Source organism: Miniopterus schreibersii (assembly GCF_964146895.1).
Source record: "Miniopterus schreibersii genome assembly, chromosome: 12".
Classification (NCBI taxonomy): domain Eukaryota; kingdom Metazoa; phylum Chordata; class Mammalia; order Chiroptera; family Miniopteridae; genus Miniopterus; species Miniopterus schreibersii.
In genome coordinates, this window is record NC_138112.1 from 40,992,326 (window position 1) to 41,012,390 (window position 20,065).

The 20,065-nt window shown below is 39.4% G+C and overlaps 1 protein-coding gene and 1 pseudogene across 4 annotated transcripts in view; one reads left to right on the forward strand and one right to left on the reverse strand.

Annotated features, from left to right (window-relative positions):
• ZNF143 (zinc finger protein 143) overlaps positions 1-20,065 on the forward strand; it is a gene marked incomplete at its 5' end in the record, with an annotated part of 32,287 nt that extends 12,222 nt beyond the window's left edge. For all 3 annotated transcript variants that reach the window (XM_081155217.1, XM_081155216.1, XM_081155215.1), the window contains 9 exons: positions 1,939-2,058; positions 3,531-3,606; positions 4,256-4,381; positions 5,779-5,958; positions 9,717-9,944; positions 12,284-12,432; positions 14,462-14,623; positions 18,097-18,243; positions 19,103-20,065. In XM_081155217.1, coding sequence (XP_081011343.1) covers positions 1,939-2,058; positions 3,531-3,606; positions 4,256-4,381; positions 5,779-5,958; positions 9,717-9,944; positions 12,284-12,432; positions 14,462-14,623; positions 18,097-18,243; positions 19,103-19,186 — 1,272 coding nt within the window. In that variant the 3' untranslated portion in view covers positions 19,187-20,065. The remainder of the gene's footprint in view (positions 1-1,938; positions 2,059-3,530; positions 3,607-4,255; positions 4,382-5,778; positions 5,959-9,716; positions 9,945-12,283; positions 12,433-14,461; positions 14,624-18,096; positions 18,244-19,102) is intronic.
• LOC308564902 (small ribosomal subunit protein eS8 pseudogene) lies at positions 6,073-6,764 on the reverse strand (annotated as a pseudogene). The gene is made up of 2 exons: positions 6,710-6,764; positions 6,073-6,656 (listed from the first exon to the last, which is right to left on the reverse strand). The product of its transcript is annotated as a small ribosomal subunit protein eS8 pseudogene (transcript).

The window sequence follows — 20,065 nt, forward strand, 5'->3', positions numbered from 1 at the left end:
AAAGTATACAGTATGTATTAGTAGCTTTCTCAAACTACCTCAGGTGTCAGGATTCATCATATGGATGCAAAGTAGCACCGAAGAAATAGAAATATCACAGAAATGAATATCACAGAAATGAAGCCTGTGTTCTGGAATCTAAGGCAATTTTGGAGACCAGGTGAACCAACTTCCCCCTGCCCATTGCAGTTTGTGGATCCTTTTTCTGGGGCTCCATCATTACCTCTAAACAGTTCACCCTGCCCAGCCAGGCGTGGCTCAGCCGTTGAGCGTCGACCTGGGATCCAGGTGATCGGAGTTCGATTCCCAATCAGGGCAATAATGACTCTCTCATTATTGATGTTTCTATCTCTCTCTCTCCCTCTGCTTTCCTCTTTCTGAAATCAATAAAGATATTTTTAAAAAAATAAAAATAAAAAAATAAACAGTTCACCCTAACCTGCATCTCTTCCCACTTTCCAATTTTGTTCTCCATAAAACTTTGCATGGACTGCTGTGATAGCAGTTGTTATATTGTTATAATCCCTAATTTATAGGACAATTTCACTAACTAGAATGAGAGCCCTACTAAGGCAGGGACCATTTCTTTTCTTTTTTTTCTTTTTGTTAAATATATTTTCATTGATTTCAGAGAGAGGAGGGGAGAGGGAGGGGGAGATAGAGACATCAATGATGAGAGAGTCATTGATCAGCTGCCTGCAGGCCCCCTGCTGGGGATTGAGCCCACAACCCAGACATGTGCCCTGGCCTGGAATCGAACCTTGACCACCTGGATCATAGGTCAATGTTCAACCGCTGAGCTACGCCAGCAGGGCCACCATTTCTAATTTATCATTTTAAGTTGGAAATGCTTTTTACATTGTTTTTAGGATACATGTCCTAGAATATAAATAGATGTAGATAAATACAGATATATCCCTTGAGTATGTCAAAGAATACCTGCATACAATGGAGATGATACTTGGGTTGATTTTTCTAGAGTGGCAACATAGTACTCCCTGCTTAAATGCGGTTTCAGTTACTCATGGTCAACTGTAGTCCAAAAGTATTAAATGGAAAATTTTAGAAATGAACAATTCATAAGTTTTAAATTGTGTGCCATTCTGAGTAGCGTGATGATATCTCACACTGCCCTGCTCTATCCTGCCTAGGATGTGAGTCATCCCTTAGTCCAGTGTATCCACGCTGTATACACTACCAGCCTGTTAGTCACTTAGTAGCTGTCTCAGTTATCAGATAGACTGTCGTTGTATTATAGTATTGTATTCAAGCACTTAATAATATTTTACTTAATAATGACCCCAAAGCGCAAGAGTAGTGATGCCGACAATTTAAATATGCCAAAGAGAAGCCAAAAAGTGCTTCCTTTAAGTGAAAGTTGGAAGTTCTCAACTTAATAAGGTACTATATCATCTCACAACATCATTGTCGTAAGAAGGGTGGTTACAGTACAATAAGATATTTAGAGAGAGAGACCATATTCACATAACTTTATTATATTATATTATATTGTTATACATGTTCTATTTTATTATTGTTCATCTCTTACTGTGCCTATTTTATAAATTAAACTTTATCATAAGTACATATATATAGAAGAAAACATAGTGTATATAGGGTTTGGTCCAATCCACGGTTTCAGGTATGCACTGAGAGTCTTGGAATGTATCCCCTGTGGATAAGGGGGGACTACTGTAGATCCGTGAGCTCTAGTTGTACCTCCTCGTGGATCTCCTTTCGACTTCATCCAGAGTCACTGACTTCAGCCATGGAATTCTAGTTAGCCAGAATTAGCCTAACCTGGTTCAGCATGATAGAATCTTAGTAAAATGATGACGTAAGTCTGGAAACCTACATTCCAGTTTTATTTATTTTTATTATGAAAATAGTAATTTCATCTCTATAAATAATTTAAATCATACTTTTTGTTTCATATAGATTGTCTTACAAGGACATGCAACCAGAGTAACTGCTAAATCTCAACAGAGTGGAGAGAAGGCATTTCGATGTGAATATGATGGATGTGGAAAATTATATACAACAGCTCATCATCTTAAGGTATAAATAAAGAAATGCTGAATCTAATTATGAGAGTACCTAGGACATTAAATGCCAGCATGATATACTTGTAGGATTCAAATGCCATTGTTTCCCCCCACTTATCAAGGTATAGACACACACTGTCACTCATATAAAGACACATAAAAGCCTATGCAGATTTTAGAAACCGTCAACTTTTGAGGGTTTGGACTATGTTTACTTCATCTCTGTCTCCCTACTGCCACATGGTAGGCACTCTATGTATTTAAATACATTTTTGTCAAATGTGAACTTTATATAATTATATGAGCAGTGTGTGTAATCAGTCTGTTATCAGTGATTTTCTGAAATCTAGCAAAAGCTGGTGTTAGTTTACTGTCTTCCAAATATACAGGCCAAGTACTTTCATTGCTGCTCAATATGACATACCATGACTCAGAAATAACAGCTAACAATTACTGAAAAGCCTACAGTGTGGCAGGAAGTATGCATTTAGCATATTGGAGTAGCAGTCCAGAGCCCATCTCCACTACTTACCAGTGTGTAATTCTAACTTGTCACCTGACCTCTTAGTACCTCCTTTTCCTTATCTGTAAAATTGGATGATAAAAAGTACATTCCTGTAGAGTAGTTGTGAGAATTAAATAAAACTGTACCTGTAAAGTGTCAAAAAGAATGGCCTGGCAGGTGGTAGAGGCTCAGTAAAGGTTGGCCATTGTCATGATCATTCATTTGCCACAGGAGCACTCTATGGTACATACTATTTATGTCGCCACTTTACAGAGAGGATGTTGAGGCTTAGAGAAGGCAAGTGTCATGGCCACACTACTAGTCAGTGGTGAAGCTTTGCATTAGATTGAGGCAAGCAGCAGCCTCCCCAACCTTTTCCCCACCTTTTTTGTTAATCCTCCCCTGAGGATATTTTTTTCATTGCTTTTTCAGAGTGGAAGGAAGGGATGGGGGAGGGGAGAAACATCAATGTAAGAGAGACACATCAATTGGTTGCCTCCCATACGCACCCAAACCAAGGTCAAGGAGTGAACCCACAACCCAGGTACATGCCCTTGACCAGGGATCAAACCTGAGACCCTTTGGTGTGCAGGGCCCATGCTCTAACCACTGAGCAACACCAGCCAGAGCGCCTCCCCACTCAACCGTACATTGTGTAGCCTCTCCCTACACTCTGCTCTTAGCTCTCACCATGTATATGTTCCATACAGACACCTTTGAGCACTTTAGGAAAACTCACACGTCCACTCTTCCTGTTTCTTACTTAAAATGAGTACTTCTTAAACATAGAACATTTTAGTCTATATTGAGAATTACTGGACTGTAGTTTTGAGAAAAGAAAAGCTATCTTCCCCCCCCCCCCCAAAAATAACATACAAACAACAAATAATTCAGCAGTGAAAAAAAATAGGTCTATGTTGAGACCATCTACCTGAGGAATGCCTAAAGGAAATAGAATCATGACTGCGTTTTAATCACAGGTTCACGAGAGGTCACACACAGGAGATCGGCCTTATCAGTGTGAGCATCCAGGCTGTGGGAAAGCATTTGCAACAGGTAAAAACATGAATTTCCTTTGTTTTTGGGTTTCACTTAGGGGTCAAGCAGAAATAGGCCAGAGGCAAGAACTGACCCCTTGCCTTTGTCTGAATTAGCATACATACAATGACCAATTTTTCAGTCTCTCCCTTAGCTACCTCTTGTCCCGCTAGCTCTAGCCTCTCTTTCTCTCTCCCTCTCTTCCCATTTTTCTCCTCAGGCTTGATTTGTTTCTGCCTACTTTTGTTCGATATTTCACTCCATACCCTGCTTTCTAAATGCTGACACAGAATTTAACATCAGTACAGACCTTAGGGAACTGGGACACATCCTGCAGGGCCAGGACTGTTACCAGGCATCTTGACTTCCACTTTGTTCCTCACTCCACATCTCAATTCCACTTCAGGCTTTTGGATTATGAGTTATGAACATCTAATAAGATTGGGGTGCTATAAAAAAACACACACAACCTCTTCTAGACAGAAATGAAACTATTGAATTTTCAGCATGAAGTCCTGTCATACTCTTGTACATTTTTAATAGTTATCCTGTTGTGCTTGCCTAGTATTATATCCTTGGTGTTTACTATATTTTTCAATAGCTTAATCTCAATGGGCATGGTTAGAGGGGCCTGTGTAATTAAATTTCTTTTAAATTTTTCTTAAAGGTTATGGATTAAAAAGTCATGTCAGAACTCATACAGGAGAAAAGCCATATCGGTGTTCAGAAGATAATTGTACTAAATCCTTCAAAACTTCAGGAGATCTACAGAAACATATCAGAACTCATACAGGTACTGGTGTGAGCAGATCTGTCTAGGCAGTTCTTACCTTTAGGGAGGGGTCTTGGGGAAGGAGGCTCCGGAAGAGTTTCAGGGAGTCATCATCAAGGGTTCTCTTAAACTGAAATTCCATGCAATTTGCCATTTGCACATGTATGCTTCTTTCCAGAATGAGGGCCCATAACTTTGTTAGATTCTCAAACAGGTCAGTGTCCCAAAAAAGATAAACAATGGCCCTAGATCACCAGTATCAAAAAGGGATTTCTAAGTAACAGGCTTATTTACCTAGGATTACACATCTACTTAGTAGGCCAACTGAGACCAGAACTTCAGGCGCTCAGTTGCCTCTCAATTTAGTATTGCTTCTCATGCACTAAGCTGCTGTTAAGAAAAAGTGTCTGAGCCCCTAACAGCTCCATAGAAAGAAAATCTTGTTACTTCCTTGTGACCATCTCTCCTCCCCTTTAGGTTTTCTCCTCTCCTTTTCTAAAAGGCTACTTTGTTCTTATCTCCTCTCCTCCCCTCTCTTCCTTGTACTTGACTAGTTGTGGAATTGGTTTTATAAAGGTAATTATTTGCTTTGGATTAGAGCTGGAAGAATTTCAGAAACTGTTGATAAGAAATGCTATTATAAGCTGTTGACTAAGTAACATAGCATAAGATAACTTTGTTTAAGATTTACTTCAGATGTTGTAAATATAGTATGTTTGTTCCCAATACTTCTATGCATTCTGAAATAGTTTAGCAAATTTCCATGGAGGATTCTTCCAGCCATTAAAGTTTAACTTTTGGCTTTACATTATAATGTTCAGGAGCAAAGCTGTAGGTCTGTGCTTCTGTTTCATTCATGAACTTACTTTTATCCATTGTATCAGAAGTGTTTCCAAGCTCCTGCAAATACTATTTGGATTTGCTATATAATGCCAACTTTTTGTATAAAAGTTACATAAAACCATAATCTAGTTCCATTAATATTTGTTCAAAACATCAGAATTGTGACCCTTTGCTGGTATTCATTCAGCATATCACATATTTGTGTGGTTTTTATTTATTTATTTTAATATATCTTTATTGATTTCAGAGAGAGGAAGGGAGAGGGAGAGAGAGAGAGAGAGAAACATCAGTGATGAGAGAATCATTTATCAGCTGCCTCCTGCATGCCCCCCCCCCCCATCTCCTGGATCGATGCTCAACTGCTGAGCCACACCCGGCGGGCTCCTGATATAAATTTAAGTTTGGAGTAGAAGATGCTGTTTATAGGAGGGAGGGGGGGAAAATAATCTGAAAGGGAAACTCACATACAGGAAGGCTAGAGTGTTGAGCAGGACCCTAAACAGAATTGAAGGATAAGACATTTTAATTTTCTATGTGTTTTTATACCATTTAATTTATTTCCTTTGCATTTTCAGGGGAAAGGCCCTTTAAATGTCACTTCGAAGGCTGCGGTCGGTCCTTTACAACATCAAATATCAGAAAAGTGCATATTAGGACACACACAGGAGAAAGACCTTATTACTGCACAGAACCAGGATGTGGAAGGGCATTTGCCAGTGCAACCAATTATAAAAACCATGTAAGGATACACACAGGTAAGTCTCTGATTTCCTGGTCTTCTAACTTTTTTTTAAAGAATAAACACCTTTATTACATGAGCTAAGATAGGAGGGAAGAGGGTTTACTTGCCTTTCTGGGCCTTAGTTTCTTCAGCTAGAACCCTTGCCCTCGAGCACATAACCATCTGCTCAGCTACAATGGTCTGGTCTTGGAGCGATGTGTGCAGGAAGCTTGCCCGCTGGGACTGCTCCTCTAGAAGACTGCTGATTCTGACATTTTTTTTCCTTTCATCATATTTCTTAATTTTCTTTCATTGTTTTTTGTTTAAAGTCTTTTCCTCCTCAGGAGTCAGCTTGGCCCCCGTTTTGTGGCTCAGGGGTAGTGCGTAGTGAGACTCATAACACTGTAGGTGCGGTATGTTGTCAACGAGCATGATGCAATTCTTTACTTGTGCTTGGTACGGACCAGTTTGTTGTTGGATGCATTGTAGACAACAGCAGTAATTCTTGTTTTGCGTACAACATTCTGAGGCCCAGGAGAAATTGCCCACGTCCAGCCTCAAGGCCCAGTACTTCTTGTTTCCTCCCTGCACTTGGACTTTGTGTATGCAGCAGGGGCTAATCTTAGTGTTGGCAGCAGGGCATCCCAGTTTATATTTTTGCTTCTTGTGGAGCACTTTTTCTTGCCCTGGTCTTGTGGTGCTGGTGCCAGTTGTCCCGAGAGATGCCTATGGCTTAGGTGGAAAGAGCTAGTCTTCTCATTTTCAAGGGTCAATTTAACTCCTACCTCTTCCATAAACCATTTCCAGGTCATCTCTTCCCTCCTTCCTACCACTTGGCATGGTGGAGAGGGATTAAGCAACTTAAAAAAAACTTCACCTTAGTATTTATACATTCATTTATTCAACAGTTATTGAGCATCTGCTCTGTGTTGCCCTGCTAGGCATTAAAGATACAGAAATAGATAAGACATTGTCAAGGGCAGTTGCGTTGGGGAGAGATAAGACATATATAATTGCTGCAAAGTGCAGTGTGTCTCCCATTTACACGAACAAGATGCAGTGGGAGTAGAGAGGGGAGTAAGCCATCTCTGGGAGAAGCATTCCGGGAAGGCTTAAAGGGGAATTTGACTTTTAGACTGAGTCCTAAAGTTTGCTAGGCAGAGGGAGGGTATTCCTGGCAGGGGAAATGTCATGGGTAAAGCCACAAAGGTATGAAAAAAATGTGACAATGTGGAGAACATTGGTTCACTCCATATGACTGGAGTCATAGAAGCACTTATAGAACAGCAGGACGGCCTTATGACCCAACAATTCCACTTCTGGGAATTATCAGAGGAAACCTGAAACACTAATTTGAAAGAATATATGCACCTGTATGTTCATTGCAGTGTTATTTACAATAGCCAAGATTTGGAAGCAGCCCAAGTGCCCATCAGTAGGTGAATAGATAAAAAAAAGCTGTGGTACATTTACACAATGGAATACTACTTGGCCATTAAAAAAAAAAAAAAGAATGAAATCTTACCATTTGCGAGAGCATATGCTAAATGAAATAAGCCAGTCAGAGAAAGACAAGTACCGTATGATTTCACACATATGTAGAATGTAGTGAACAAAAACTAAGAAAATAGAAACAGACTCACAGAGAACAGATTGGCTATTGATTATCAAATATATGAAACAGTAAACACCCACATTATGCAGTAAGTGGAGTGTAAAGATCAATGCAGTCCCTTCTTGTAAGGTTGATTAGATGACCCAGTTGAGGTAGGCCGCTAACCAGTAGTGGAGCTCAAAAGCCCAATTCTGGTCCATTTATCCCTTGACTGTGGTTTGGTGACACCTTGTGGCGGTTTATCCTCCAGCCTAAATATGAATAGGGCCAATTTTCTGAGTTAGAATTGCCCATTGCCCTGCCTGGCTTTGCTTTCACCACATCTGCCCCATAGCCATCTACCAAGATAAGAACTTGAACCTGCCCTGCTTTGAGAATGGGACTAGGCAGAAGACAGAAGGCAATCTCCATTTACTTTATGTCCAAGATTTATATTACGTTAGTTTGAGATTTTACTATTCATAGGATCATTTTACTGTTTAGAACAATGGGAAAAGATGCAGTTACCCAAGGAAAGTGTAAAATGAGAGTAAAGCAGGACATTTTAGAAATTATGAGTTTACACCAGTATACCTCCAATACAATTCACCCAGCAGAGCTCATTTTTTCTTCCCCCATTCCATATTTGTATGTCCCTACTTCCACAGCAAGAGCCCTGGCTTCCAACAGCAATGACACATGTACTTATTTGCTCAGTCTTTTTTTACATCTAAAATAGTTTCGGAATCGCTTTACCTATACTACTGCAATAAACAGGCCTACTAAGTAGAGTTGAAGATTTGTTTGCAGTTCCCCTCCCTCACCACTACTTAGTCTAAGACTGAGCATTAGTCAATATTATGTGTATGAGTTACTTTAGTTTATTCATTCTCCCTCAACACAACCCCCTCAGTGTGGTTTAAAGTATTCATGTATACCACAATTAAATAAATATGTCCCAATTTGCTTTCAGTTTTTAGATTCCCCACCACCACCTTATATTAATACTGTCTAGATAGTTTATGATACTAAGTAATTATTGTTAATTTTGTTTGTTTAAAAAAGGATCTGTCTTTCACACAATCTGAAATATTTATAGGTGCAATGGAATGCTATGTGGAGCTGTCTCAGAATAGTCCAGGGCAGGAAGGGGGGGGCAGCGTGTAGTGAAGAAATGAAACAGTATTGGCCATGAATTGATAGTTAAAGCTGGGTGATTGGTGTGTGGGGGTTTATTACACTGTTTTGCTATACTTTTATGTATGTTTGAAATTTTCTATAATAAACGGTTCTAAAAATGGTTATATTGCCTGTATGGTTCTCAAATTGTTTCATGGAAAAAGAGGTATAGTTTTTACTTCCCTTTGGATTGCCTAGTTGTTTTAGTGAATATTCAGTAACTTTTGAATGGATGTAAGAAGTCAAGTGAAGCCTGGCTGGTGTGGCTCAGCGGTTGAGCATCAACCTAAGATCCAGGAGATGGAGGTTCGATACCCGGTCAGGGCACATGCCTGGGTTGCAGGCTTGATTTCCAGTCAGGGGCTTGCAGGAGGCAGCCGATCAATGACTCTCTCATCACTGATGTTTCTATATCTCTCTCCTTCTCCTTTCCTCTCTCTGAGATCAGTAAAGATATGTTTGTTTGTTTTTTTAAAAAGTCAAGTGTATTAAAAAAAAAAAAAGTCAAGTGAAGTTAATATGAAACGTGTATGTTCTTTTAGATTTACTAAAGAGCCCAAACTATATAAGCTTTTTAGAAAATCCTTTTTTTATTATCCTTATAAAATCCTTAGGGTGAACTGCATTAGTTATAATAATAATTGCATTTATTATTGTCATTATTAGTGTGATATCATTAATCATATCCAGATTACCCAGTTATAGGCAAGTTACAGTTTTATCAAAAAAGCTTAGAGTTAAACTGGGCAACATCTCCATCCTTAATTTTCTCATCCCATGAAATTAAGGGAAAAGTGGTATTCTGACACAGGACAACACTGAAGGTGCAGCCTACATTTCTAACCAAACCAAAAGCATTGTTAGGGAGTCTTTTCTTGTGATCTGCCTCATGAAAGGGATTTGGCAACTGCTTTTTACCGTTATAGGCTCCCCTACTCCCACCCCATAGGTATGGAATGATTATGCCTGCACATGTAAAAGTTGATTGTTTTGTTTTGTTTTTGCTATTCTTTACTTAGGGGAAAAGCCATATGTTTGTACAGTCCCTGGGTGTGACAAAAGGTTTACAGAATATTCCAGTTTGTATAAACATCATGTTGTTCACACTCACTCCAAACCTTACAACTGTAACCACTGTGGGAAGACGTATAAGCAGATCTCCACGCTGGCCATGCACAAACGGACCGCCCACAATGACACGGAGCCAATCGAGGAGGAGCAGGAAGCCTTCTTTGAGCCTCCCCCAGGTGAGGATTTTGTCTGGTATATCTCTCTCTGTGTTTGAGAATCAACAGTAATGAACATAGTTTATGATTCATAGTATTTTCTTAAATCATAAAGTTTCATTCAAATAATCACACAACCATATAATTTACGAACTGTGATAAGTGCTGTCAAAGAAAGTACTTCAGGATGTATAAGAGGGGACTTCATCTAGTCTGGACATCAGAGAAAGCTTCCCTGAGGAAGTGACTGTTGGAGAGATCTAGAGGGTTAACTAGGTGGAGAGGCAGGGTTTGGGGGGAGGGGAAACAGGGAGCAAAGGCCAGAAAACATTTCAGATAGAGGGAATGGCACATGGGAAAAACCCTGAGGTTGGAGAGAGTGAAGTCAATTGAAGACTGACAGAAGCCTGGCCAGTGTGTCATTTCTGCCTGGGAAGGTGGCACGAAATGAGGCTGGAGAGCCAGGCGGGGCAGCTAGATTATTGGGGTCTGTTAAAGATGTTGATCTTAATCATAAGAGCAGTGAAGCAACTCCCAAAAAACGTAGCTGATTCATGTGCTGTTAGGTAGTATTGTAGGAAACCAAAACATTCATTTCATTAAGAATAAACTCTTGAAAAAATATTTGAGAGAACTACATTCTATGATTTCAGTTAAATAACTCAGCATAAGTAAATAGGAAAAATGAAGTGATTTTTCTTAAAAAAAAACCCAACAAATTATAGATTGTCTTAATGTTTCATTGAGTACCTCCTAAATGAAGTAAATTTGTAAGCTTCCTCAGTCTCTTCCTTAAGTATTGATATTTCAGATGGTCAGAATTTCTTGTACTCAAGAAAATTGCCTATAATATAATATACATTCTGTTTTTTTTGTTTTTTGTCTTTTAAATATGTCTTTATTGATTCCAGAGAGAGGAAGAGAGAGGGAGAGATAGAAACATCAATGATGAGAGAGTCATTGATCGGCTGCCTCCTGCACGCCCCCTGCCAGGGATCGAGCCCGCAACCCAGGCATGTGCTCTGACTGGGAATCTAACCACGATCTCCTGGAACATAGTTGATGTTCAACCTCTGAGCATTGCCGGCTGGGCTACATTCTGGTATTTTTAAAAAACTAAACAGCCCGGCTGGGTGTGGCTCAGTGGTTGAGCATCGACCTAGGATCCAGGAGATCACGGTACGATTCCCTGTCAGGCACATGCCCAGGTTGCGGGCTCGATCCCCAGTCTGGGGCGTGCAGGAGGCAGCCGATCAATGATTCTCTCATCATTGATGTTTCTATCTCTCTCTCTCCCTTCCTCTCTCTGAAATCAATAAAGATATATTAAAAAAAAAAGAATGGTTTAATAAAAACACCAAGAAAACTAAACTAAGATTGTTTTTCCAAGAATAGGGATGGATTTGTATGCTTTTTCTTTCATATATATATATGATCCCCTAAGCTTTATAGCCTACTAGAGTAATGATGTATAGTAGCTGGGGAATAGAACAAGAAAATGAAGTGATGACGTCCACAGAGGCTACACCAGGATGGCAATAGCCATAGGAGCATGTGCATCAACCACTGACTTGGAGAAGTACTCTTAAATTAGCATATAAAGTCCTCCTTTGAGGGAAAATAATGTATATTTACCCTGTTTTTGCCTTTATGAGAGGTGGAAAATGTTAAAAAAAGAGAGGGGTCGTTAATCTTCCTGGTTGCCAAGTGTAGCAATAGCAGGCTGCTGAAATTTCTGTTTATTTGCTGGTTCTTTTTGAAATAAAGCAGTGGATGGTGGTTCCTGTTCCGTCACTTACTAAATGATTAACCTTACACCAGATAACATGCCATTATATTGTCTTTACACAATGATGTCATTGAGTACTGATGACTTACAGTCAATCACTTGTGTTAAAGAATAAGTAACTTAGTATTAATAGTTTGCATTTACACACCATTCGGATTTGTGGTTAATGTTTATGAAGATTGTCTTATCATTTTTAACAGCTTCTTAAGTGACTAAGAAATAGCCATATTGGAAGGGTTATTTGCCAGTCAGTCTTCCTGTATAGTTCCCCCCTTCCCTGCCCCAACATACGTGCATAGTAATTACTCCAACTAAGAGAATAAGAGAAGTCTCCCAAAATTAGAACACTTAACTCTGATGTGGAAATGTTTGGTTCCATCTGCTTTGATTTGGTTTGACTTTGCAAAAATGGAGGTAGAAGAATTGGAAGGAGGTGCTGGAAACCATTTTCATTATGTGGCCTATAATACATACACTTTAATTTGTATAAGTTTCTCTATAATATTTAAAATATCCTCTGTTTTCGAAACATCTTGGTTGGTCAAATAAATGATTCATTTGTTTTAAACAGGTCAAGGTGAAGATGTCCTTAAAGGGCCCCAGATCACATATGTTACAGGTGTAGAAGGGGATGATGTTGTGTCTACACAAGTAGCCACAGTAACCCAGTCTGGGTTGAGTCAACAGGTTACACTCATATCCCAGGATGGGACTCAGCATGTAAGTATGTACCAAAAGCCAAACAAGTTAAATGATATTTCTCTAAACGTGGGCTTGAAAGTCAGGTTGGGTCCCAGTTGAGGAAATCCTTGAATATCAGGGCTTAAAGTTTGGACTTGAGCTTGTAGCAGTGCTAGCTTTCCAGGAGGTTTTTCAGGTGCCTGCTAAGAGTCTACATGCAGAGAGATTAGTAGAGAGAAGGTTTGTAGACTCTGTAGAACTCAGATGGTGTTTGTGGTATAGTTCAAAGGTGAGGGGATGAAGGTCGGAACCACAGTGAAATTGAGAGCTTGGAAAGTAATTGATTCATGTGAAACACAATTCAGAGAAGGGATAGGATTTGGTGGCTGACTGGGTCCAGGAGGTGAGATTGAGAAATCAGCAGAGCCTTGGCTGAGTGATGATGGCATCATTAAAAGACCCTGGGATGTTAGTGATGGGCGAACCTGTAAAATTTCCAAAGTGTGGCACTCTCCCTACAGGGAATCATGGGAGCGTCACATAATTAATAGAACAGGTATCTTGATTTCCCAGGAAAAGCAATGTAATGGTTCTTCTCTTGATAGTCAAACTTGTTATTGTTTTCTAGATGCCACTAGCCTAAAACAATTCAGACTTTATTTCATTTTTAAGCTCTAGCTAAGATTGTCTTAGTACCTGGTGGAAATAGGCCTCTGGGGCTCTTTACCTCCCTATATCTGCCTTTTCCTTGGAGAACTCTCTCCTTACCCCTGTCTCTCTCAGAGTTTTACCTCCCATGATTAATCTGCTGTTTGTGGTTGATAACTGTTAAGATGTGATGTTAGCTAGGAGGTAGAACGTACTCAGAATTGGAAAATGCAAAGCTCTTGTACCATCCCATTTATCTCTCTCCCCCTCACTTTTGACATCATTAATTCCCCACAGACAGAAGCCCTCTGGAGGTCATTTGCTCTAGCCTTCCTCCCTCCCTATACAGGAGAAATTCCCTTCAAAGCAGCCCTAAAATACTTGAGGCAGTTTGTTTCTTAAGAGGTAGCCTGTTCCATTCTTGGATAATTCTAGTGTTTACCACACAGGAACCTACTGCCATATCATCTACTGGTCCTCTCAGACCATATAGAATGAGTTTAATTCCTCTTCATGTGCTTCCAAACAGCAATTTTCCCCACCACAATGTTGTATTTTCTGTAGATGTAACCTTCCCATTTCCTTCAGGAATTAGGTTTCCCATTTCATTTTTTAGTCAATTAAATAACAGGCATTTATTGGACATCTACCCAATGCTAGACATTTTGGTAGACCTAGTGTGGGGAACATAGGAAGGAAGTATCAGTCTAATAGGAGAGAGACACTCCTAAAAAAATGAACAATAATTTCTCATAAAGATGGGCATACAGTTTAGTGCTGCAACTGTCTGGAGGAAGAAGTAAGTGATTCTTCCTGAAGGAATCTTGGAGGCCTTATAGAGAATGGCCATTCAGTTGGATCCTGAAAAGTTTTCATGAGTTCTCAAGGTATAGAGTGAAGGGAAGGCAAAGTCATGAAGACACAACAGAATATGACACTGTCTGGGACTGCAAATGGTTAGTTGTGGCTGGAGTGCCAGTGGCTGGTTTGGAAGTAGTGGAAGAAGAATCCGGAGAAGCTGCAAAAGGCCAGTTGTGAGAGGTCATGAATGCTGTGTAAGAAGTCTGAACTGTAGTGATGGGGAGTCACTGGGGATTTAAGCAAGGAGCATACTGAAATTTGTTTTGGTAGAAAGGTTCAGGGTAGAGGATGATTAGGGAAGGGTTAGACTGGATACCTGAAAAGAAGTGGTACTGCAAATAGTCAGGTGAGAGAAAAATAAAGGTCTAAATTGGCAGTAGAGATGGAGAGGAGAAAATGCATTCAAGAAATACTCAATTTTTCTGATGACCTCTTTCTAAAATATGAAACACTTATTTGCTCCCACAGAGTGGATTTATATAAGGGTTAGGCCTAGTTCTAAATAAAGATTGCCAAACGTAACAAGTAACATTGATTTGTAAAATACATTGTATTGCAGGTCAACATATCTCAAGCTGACATGCAAGCCATTGGCAACACCATCACAATGGTAACGCAGGATGGCACGCCTATCACAGTCCCTGCTCATGATGCAGTCATCTCCTCAGCAGGGACACACTCTGTTGCTATGGTAACTGCCGAGGGTACAGAAGGGCAGCAGGTAATTGCTTTTTTCTTTTATATCAATCAGAACCTGTCAATATCAAAATTGTTAATAGATATACAGTGTAATATAGCAGTTATGCACAGAAACTTCAGATTGATCCCAGTTTTACAATTTCTAAGCTGCATAACCCTCTGAGTCTCAGTTTTTCATCATCTGTAAAATAAGAGTGATTGTTGCATCTGCCCCATAAGGTTGATATAAGGATTGAATGAGATAATGCATTTAAACTACTCATTGCCTTAAGTGTTCTTTTTTTTTTTTTTTTAATCTTTATTGATTTCAGAGAGAGGAAGGGAGAGGGAGAGAGAGATAGAAACATCAGTGATGAGAGTCATTGATTGGCTACCTCCTGCATGCCCCCTACTGGGGATCGAGCCCAAAACCCCAGCATGTGCCCTGACTGGGAGTCAAACCACAATTGCCTGGATCATAGGTTGATGCTCAGCTGCTGAGCCACAACAGCCGGGCTTCCTAACTCTTTTTTAAAGCTGTATTGTATTTCACAGTATGGACATGTCATAATTTATTTGGTTTTCTGCTTTTTCAAACAACATATAACCTTATGCGTGTGTGATTTTGCATGTGTGTGAGTATAAATCTCCTAGGTAAATCCCTAGAGTGGAATTGCTGGGTGAAAAGATATATTTGGTTGTAATTGTGGTAAGTGTTGCCACACTTCCCTTCGAGGGTTGTGCCAATCTACATTCCCACCTGCAGTATTTGAGACTGCCAAGCTGCTCTTCCCCTTCTGTGGAAAAAAAATCCTTTTGGATTTTTGTCAGTCTGATGTATCTCTTTGTAGTTTTAATTTTTCATTTCCATTAAAAATAAATTATATTAAATATCCATTAAATAATACATTTAAAACTGTTCTTGTACTATGCTGAAGGCAATGTTAAGTTTCACTGCAGCTACCTTATCCTGTTCAGTGAGAGTCTGTCAAAATTAGTAGCTTTCATTCTTTCTAAATTCAATTATAGATTTCATACCATCATAATCAAAATTTCAACAGGCTTTTTTTATTATATAGACAATCTAATTCTAAAATTTACCTGAAAATGCAAAGGACCTATAATAGCCAAAACAATCTTGAAAAAAGAACAAAGTTGAAGGTCTTCTACACCTTGAAATACAAAACTCAGAATCAAAAGCTTCTGGAAAAGTGAATATTTCTGCAGGCTTAGAGTAAAGATTTCTTATGATACAGAAGGCACTAACAATAAAAGAAAAAACTGATCAATTGGACTTCATCAAAATTTATTCCACTCACTAAAGACACCATTAAGAAAAAGTGCCAAACTGGAGAAAAGTTATTCACAGTATATATATCTGACAGTGGACTTGTATTGAGAGTATATAACAAACCTCTACAAATCAACAATAAAATAATGAACAGCCCATTAAAAATGAGCAAAATAAATAAATTTTTGTAAAAATGAGCAAATCATTTGATTGCTTATTTGAATAGACCCCTTGCAAAAGAAGATGCATTAATGGCAATAACACAAAAAGTGCTTAACATCTTTAGTCACCAAAGAAATGAAAATTAAAATCACAGTGAGATACCTTTTCAGATTCAGGAAAATGACTAAAATAAAAGAAGACTTAAAACCAAATGTTGGCAAAGATGTGAAGTAACTAGGACATTCATACACTCTAGTGGGGGTGTAAAATGATAAAACCTCTTAGGAGAACAGTTTGGCAGTTTCTTATACAGTCGAACATACCTCTGCCCTTTGACCCAGAATTCTGCTAGAATACATACTATATAATTCCACTTATGTGAAATCCAAGAGCAGACAAAACAAACTCATGGGATAGAAATCAGCAAGTGCTGCTTGGCTGGGGAAGGACATTGATGACACGGAATATGAGGGAACCATGCTGTATCTTGTATTAGGTGATGGTTTCGCAGATGTATCTGTCAAAACTCAACAGAACACCTAAGATGGGTACTTATTTATTGTCTGCTAATTATACCTTATGCCAAAACAAAACAAAAAACAAACACAGCTTTCAGGCTGCCTTATGGAATGGTCCCACTTAATCAGTTTGCAGCCATCTCCGTGGCTGTAGAATGCCTGGGTGGGTTTATAGCCCAGCTTCGGTAAATATACCTTGTACTAGTTACAGTTGCAGGTCTGGAAAGATAGTGACCCTAAAGCAGATATTCTTATGCCGCTTATCTGTAGCCTGTGGGCTAGAAAAATTCTCAAGAGAGATAGAGAAATTCTCTGGAGAGAAGGCTCTGAAGGCTGGAATGAAATCAGGCAGGTTCCCCCAGCCAGGGATATCACAACAGTAGTGGGGATTTCCCTTGCGGACCTGCTGCAGCTGTAGGCCATTGGGCAGATGTTGACCATCCACATGGGGTGCTCAGACTCCACCTGTGAATTATCTGAAGGGTCTGCTTTAGCATTATTTGTAGTCCAGCCCCTCTAACTTGGTGGGATTGAAACTAAATTCTGTCTCTCCTGTGGTGAGTGTCACTGAAATCTCTTTTCCGCCTTTTTAGCCTTCCAATTGCTGCTTTCTACCAGAATTATTGGAACTTCCTCACATACTTGCAGTTCTGGGGTCTAGAGGACTTGGGAAGAGTTTATATACAGATTTGGGGGGCTCCGCCTCTGATTTTCTCCTTTCTAGAGTATTCCTCTCAGTGTATAGCCCTTCTGGCAGCCCTAGACTCCATTATCTGATACCTTAAGTTGTCCTGTGCTGCTCAGACTAAGGGTGGCCTCGGTGAAAAAGCTGTTTCAACATAGATGTGACCCAATATGGTTCTCTTTCTTGGAGGATCCCTTACAGTTTCTGCCTGCTTTTCGTCATTCTCCAATCCCTTCCAACAGTTGCTTTTTCATGTTTTTGTCCACAGTTTATTATTGTTATCTGCAGGAGGGGTTAGTCCAATATAAACCACTCTGCTCTCACTGGGCCAAAATCTGTTACTAGATTATGAAACATTGCTGGGATTGACCCAACATATCATTTTAGTGGATTAATGGCCAAAGAAAATAGAAATTTTAGTTTTTAATCTATTCTTCCTCTGAGTTTAGCTGAGCAAAATTTTAGAATATCATATAACAGAAGTAGTTGATGCCATTTTCTATGTTATCTACATAGAAAAGGCTACATTTGTGGTTTAAGAACCATGGAAACACTTTCAACCACTCTGGATAGATGCCTCAGGAACAATATAGAAAGATTCCATGGAATCTGAAATAGGAAATGAGTATAACAAGATATGTTGCTGTTTGTCAGTAATGCTACTGGTCCTTGGAGTTTTCCTCAAATAAAAATGGAGTTCAGAACAGACAACATATAAGATCTCTTCAGCTTCAGGTTTCCACAGCTCTGTGGTCAGAAGTGAGTTTTTCCTTTTGAATTTGAAGACAATCTTTTTCATTAAATGGATTTTAACCTATTTAAATCATAGTTTTAATTCTTCTGTGTATTTTTTGCTTAAGGTTGCAATTGTGGCTCAGGACTTGGCAGCATTCCATACTGCGTCATCAGAAATGGGGCACCAGCAGCACAGCCATCACTTAGTAACCACAGAAACCAGACCTCTGACCTTAGTGGCAACATCCAATGGCACCCAGATTGCAGTTCAGGTGAGTCCAGAGGCAGCTGTCCTCTGTCAACAGCAGCGCTACTCGGGCCTCTCAACTTTGTACACTGCTTTATGCATAACCTTCACAGGAGGCAGGGAACAGAACAATCTGTGTCACTTGGCCACTTGAAGGAAATTGTTGTGTTTGAGGTGGATTCAAAGAGCCCAATACTTTGTTCTTGACTCTCTGCATATTCTAGGGGAAATTATAGCAAGAAAAATAAAGCATCTGGTATGTATGCCCATGTGTATTCAGCCAGTTATCTTAACTCTCAAAATAAAAGTCTAATTAGGCAGACTTCTATAAAGCACTTAAGAGCTACTCCTTGCAAATGAACCTGGTGTAAACATAGACCCTACATCTGAGAATCACTGCACAGCACTATTCTGCAGTGGGCAATGTCAGAAGACTAAGAACAAAAGCATCCTCTGGGGAGTCACTGGATTGAAGCAGAGAATCCAGAATACTGGGAGCAGATTACCATTCCTTGTGGGGAATTGTTCTTCATGTATTTACTTGGAAAAGGGTTAGAACACACTCAGGAAAATGCCAGCCGTTGGTTTTAATTTAGTTCATGGGCATAGAAGCTAAAGGCTCAGGAAGCTCTCTAAATTATCTCCATTGGAAAAGATGAGCATCTTTTGAGTCTTGCATGTGCAAAGCTTTATTAGAATCCTACATAAAGAAACTGCATCATTCTCCCCTGTAGGAATTGGGGATTTTTTGCTCTTACTGATTGGAGCAGCAAGAGTAGCTTAACAAGCCCAGGTGTTAGAATCACAGAGAGAAATCCACTTGTGGCATATAAGATTCGTTTGGCATTATCTTGACTGTGGGTTTGTGTATGTTCCTGTTTCAGCTTGGAGAACAGCCATCTCTGGAAGAAGCCATCAGAATAGCCTCCAGGATCCAACAAGGAGAGACGCCAGGGCTGGATGACTAACCCTGAGAGCAGCAAGGCAGGAGGGGCCTTTCCTCTTCAGGCAGCAGAGTGCCACGAAGCCCGGGGCCCAGGAAAATGAGAACTTTTCCATTCCTCAGACACTGTACGCATTTTTATGCAAGAGTGGAGAACATTTTATTCTTGACACTTTTGTGTATATAACCCTTGGAATAGATTCCAAAATTGATTCATTGTGTACAAGGAAGTATGAAATTAGGGCAATACAGTAAACTTTCCACATTGCTCTTTTATCACATCGCAGTGAAGTCTTATGGAGTACTAGGTGGATTTTTAACTTACTGTGAAAAAATCAAAGGCTCTATCTAAAATGTCAAAGGTTCTATATGTCACACAATCATAATTCCAAAAGCCATCATGGATAATAAAGGATGTAAAGCCTTCAGATATTTCCCCCAGTTAGTAGAGTGTCTGCAGTTTTTGTTCTACTGTATACTTGTACATTTCTATTTGTATCTCATGGTTTGAAGACTGTTCATTATAGTTTTCCATCCTTGTTAAATACCAACTCTTCAAGCTGAAATGCTAATTATATTAGCACTACATTGGATTATGTATAAAATTACAAAGTTTGGTTACTTAAAATTAAAAAGCTAAATCCAGTGTTTTGGTTTTGTTAAAGACTTTACTTAGTGTTCATGTTTTTGTTACCATTAAAAAAAAAAGTGCACTATCAAAGCTTGACCACAGGCTGGAGCCCTGATAACAGTGCTGTAATGCTATAATTGGAAATGGCTTTACTCTGAAAATAAGGTTAGCGGGTTGGTGTAAATTATTTATTTTTTTGCTTATGTACTTTTGTTTTAAAGCTTATTTACCCTAAAGTTTATTATTTTGAATACAGCAATTTTTAAAATGTTA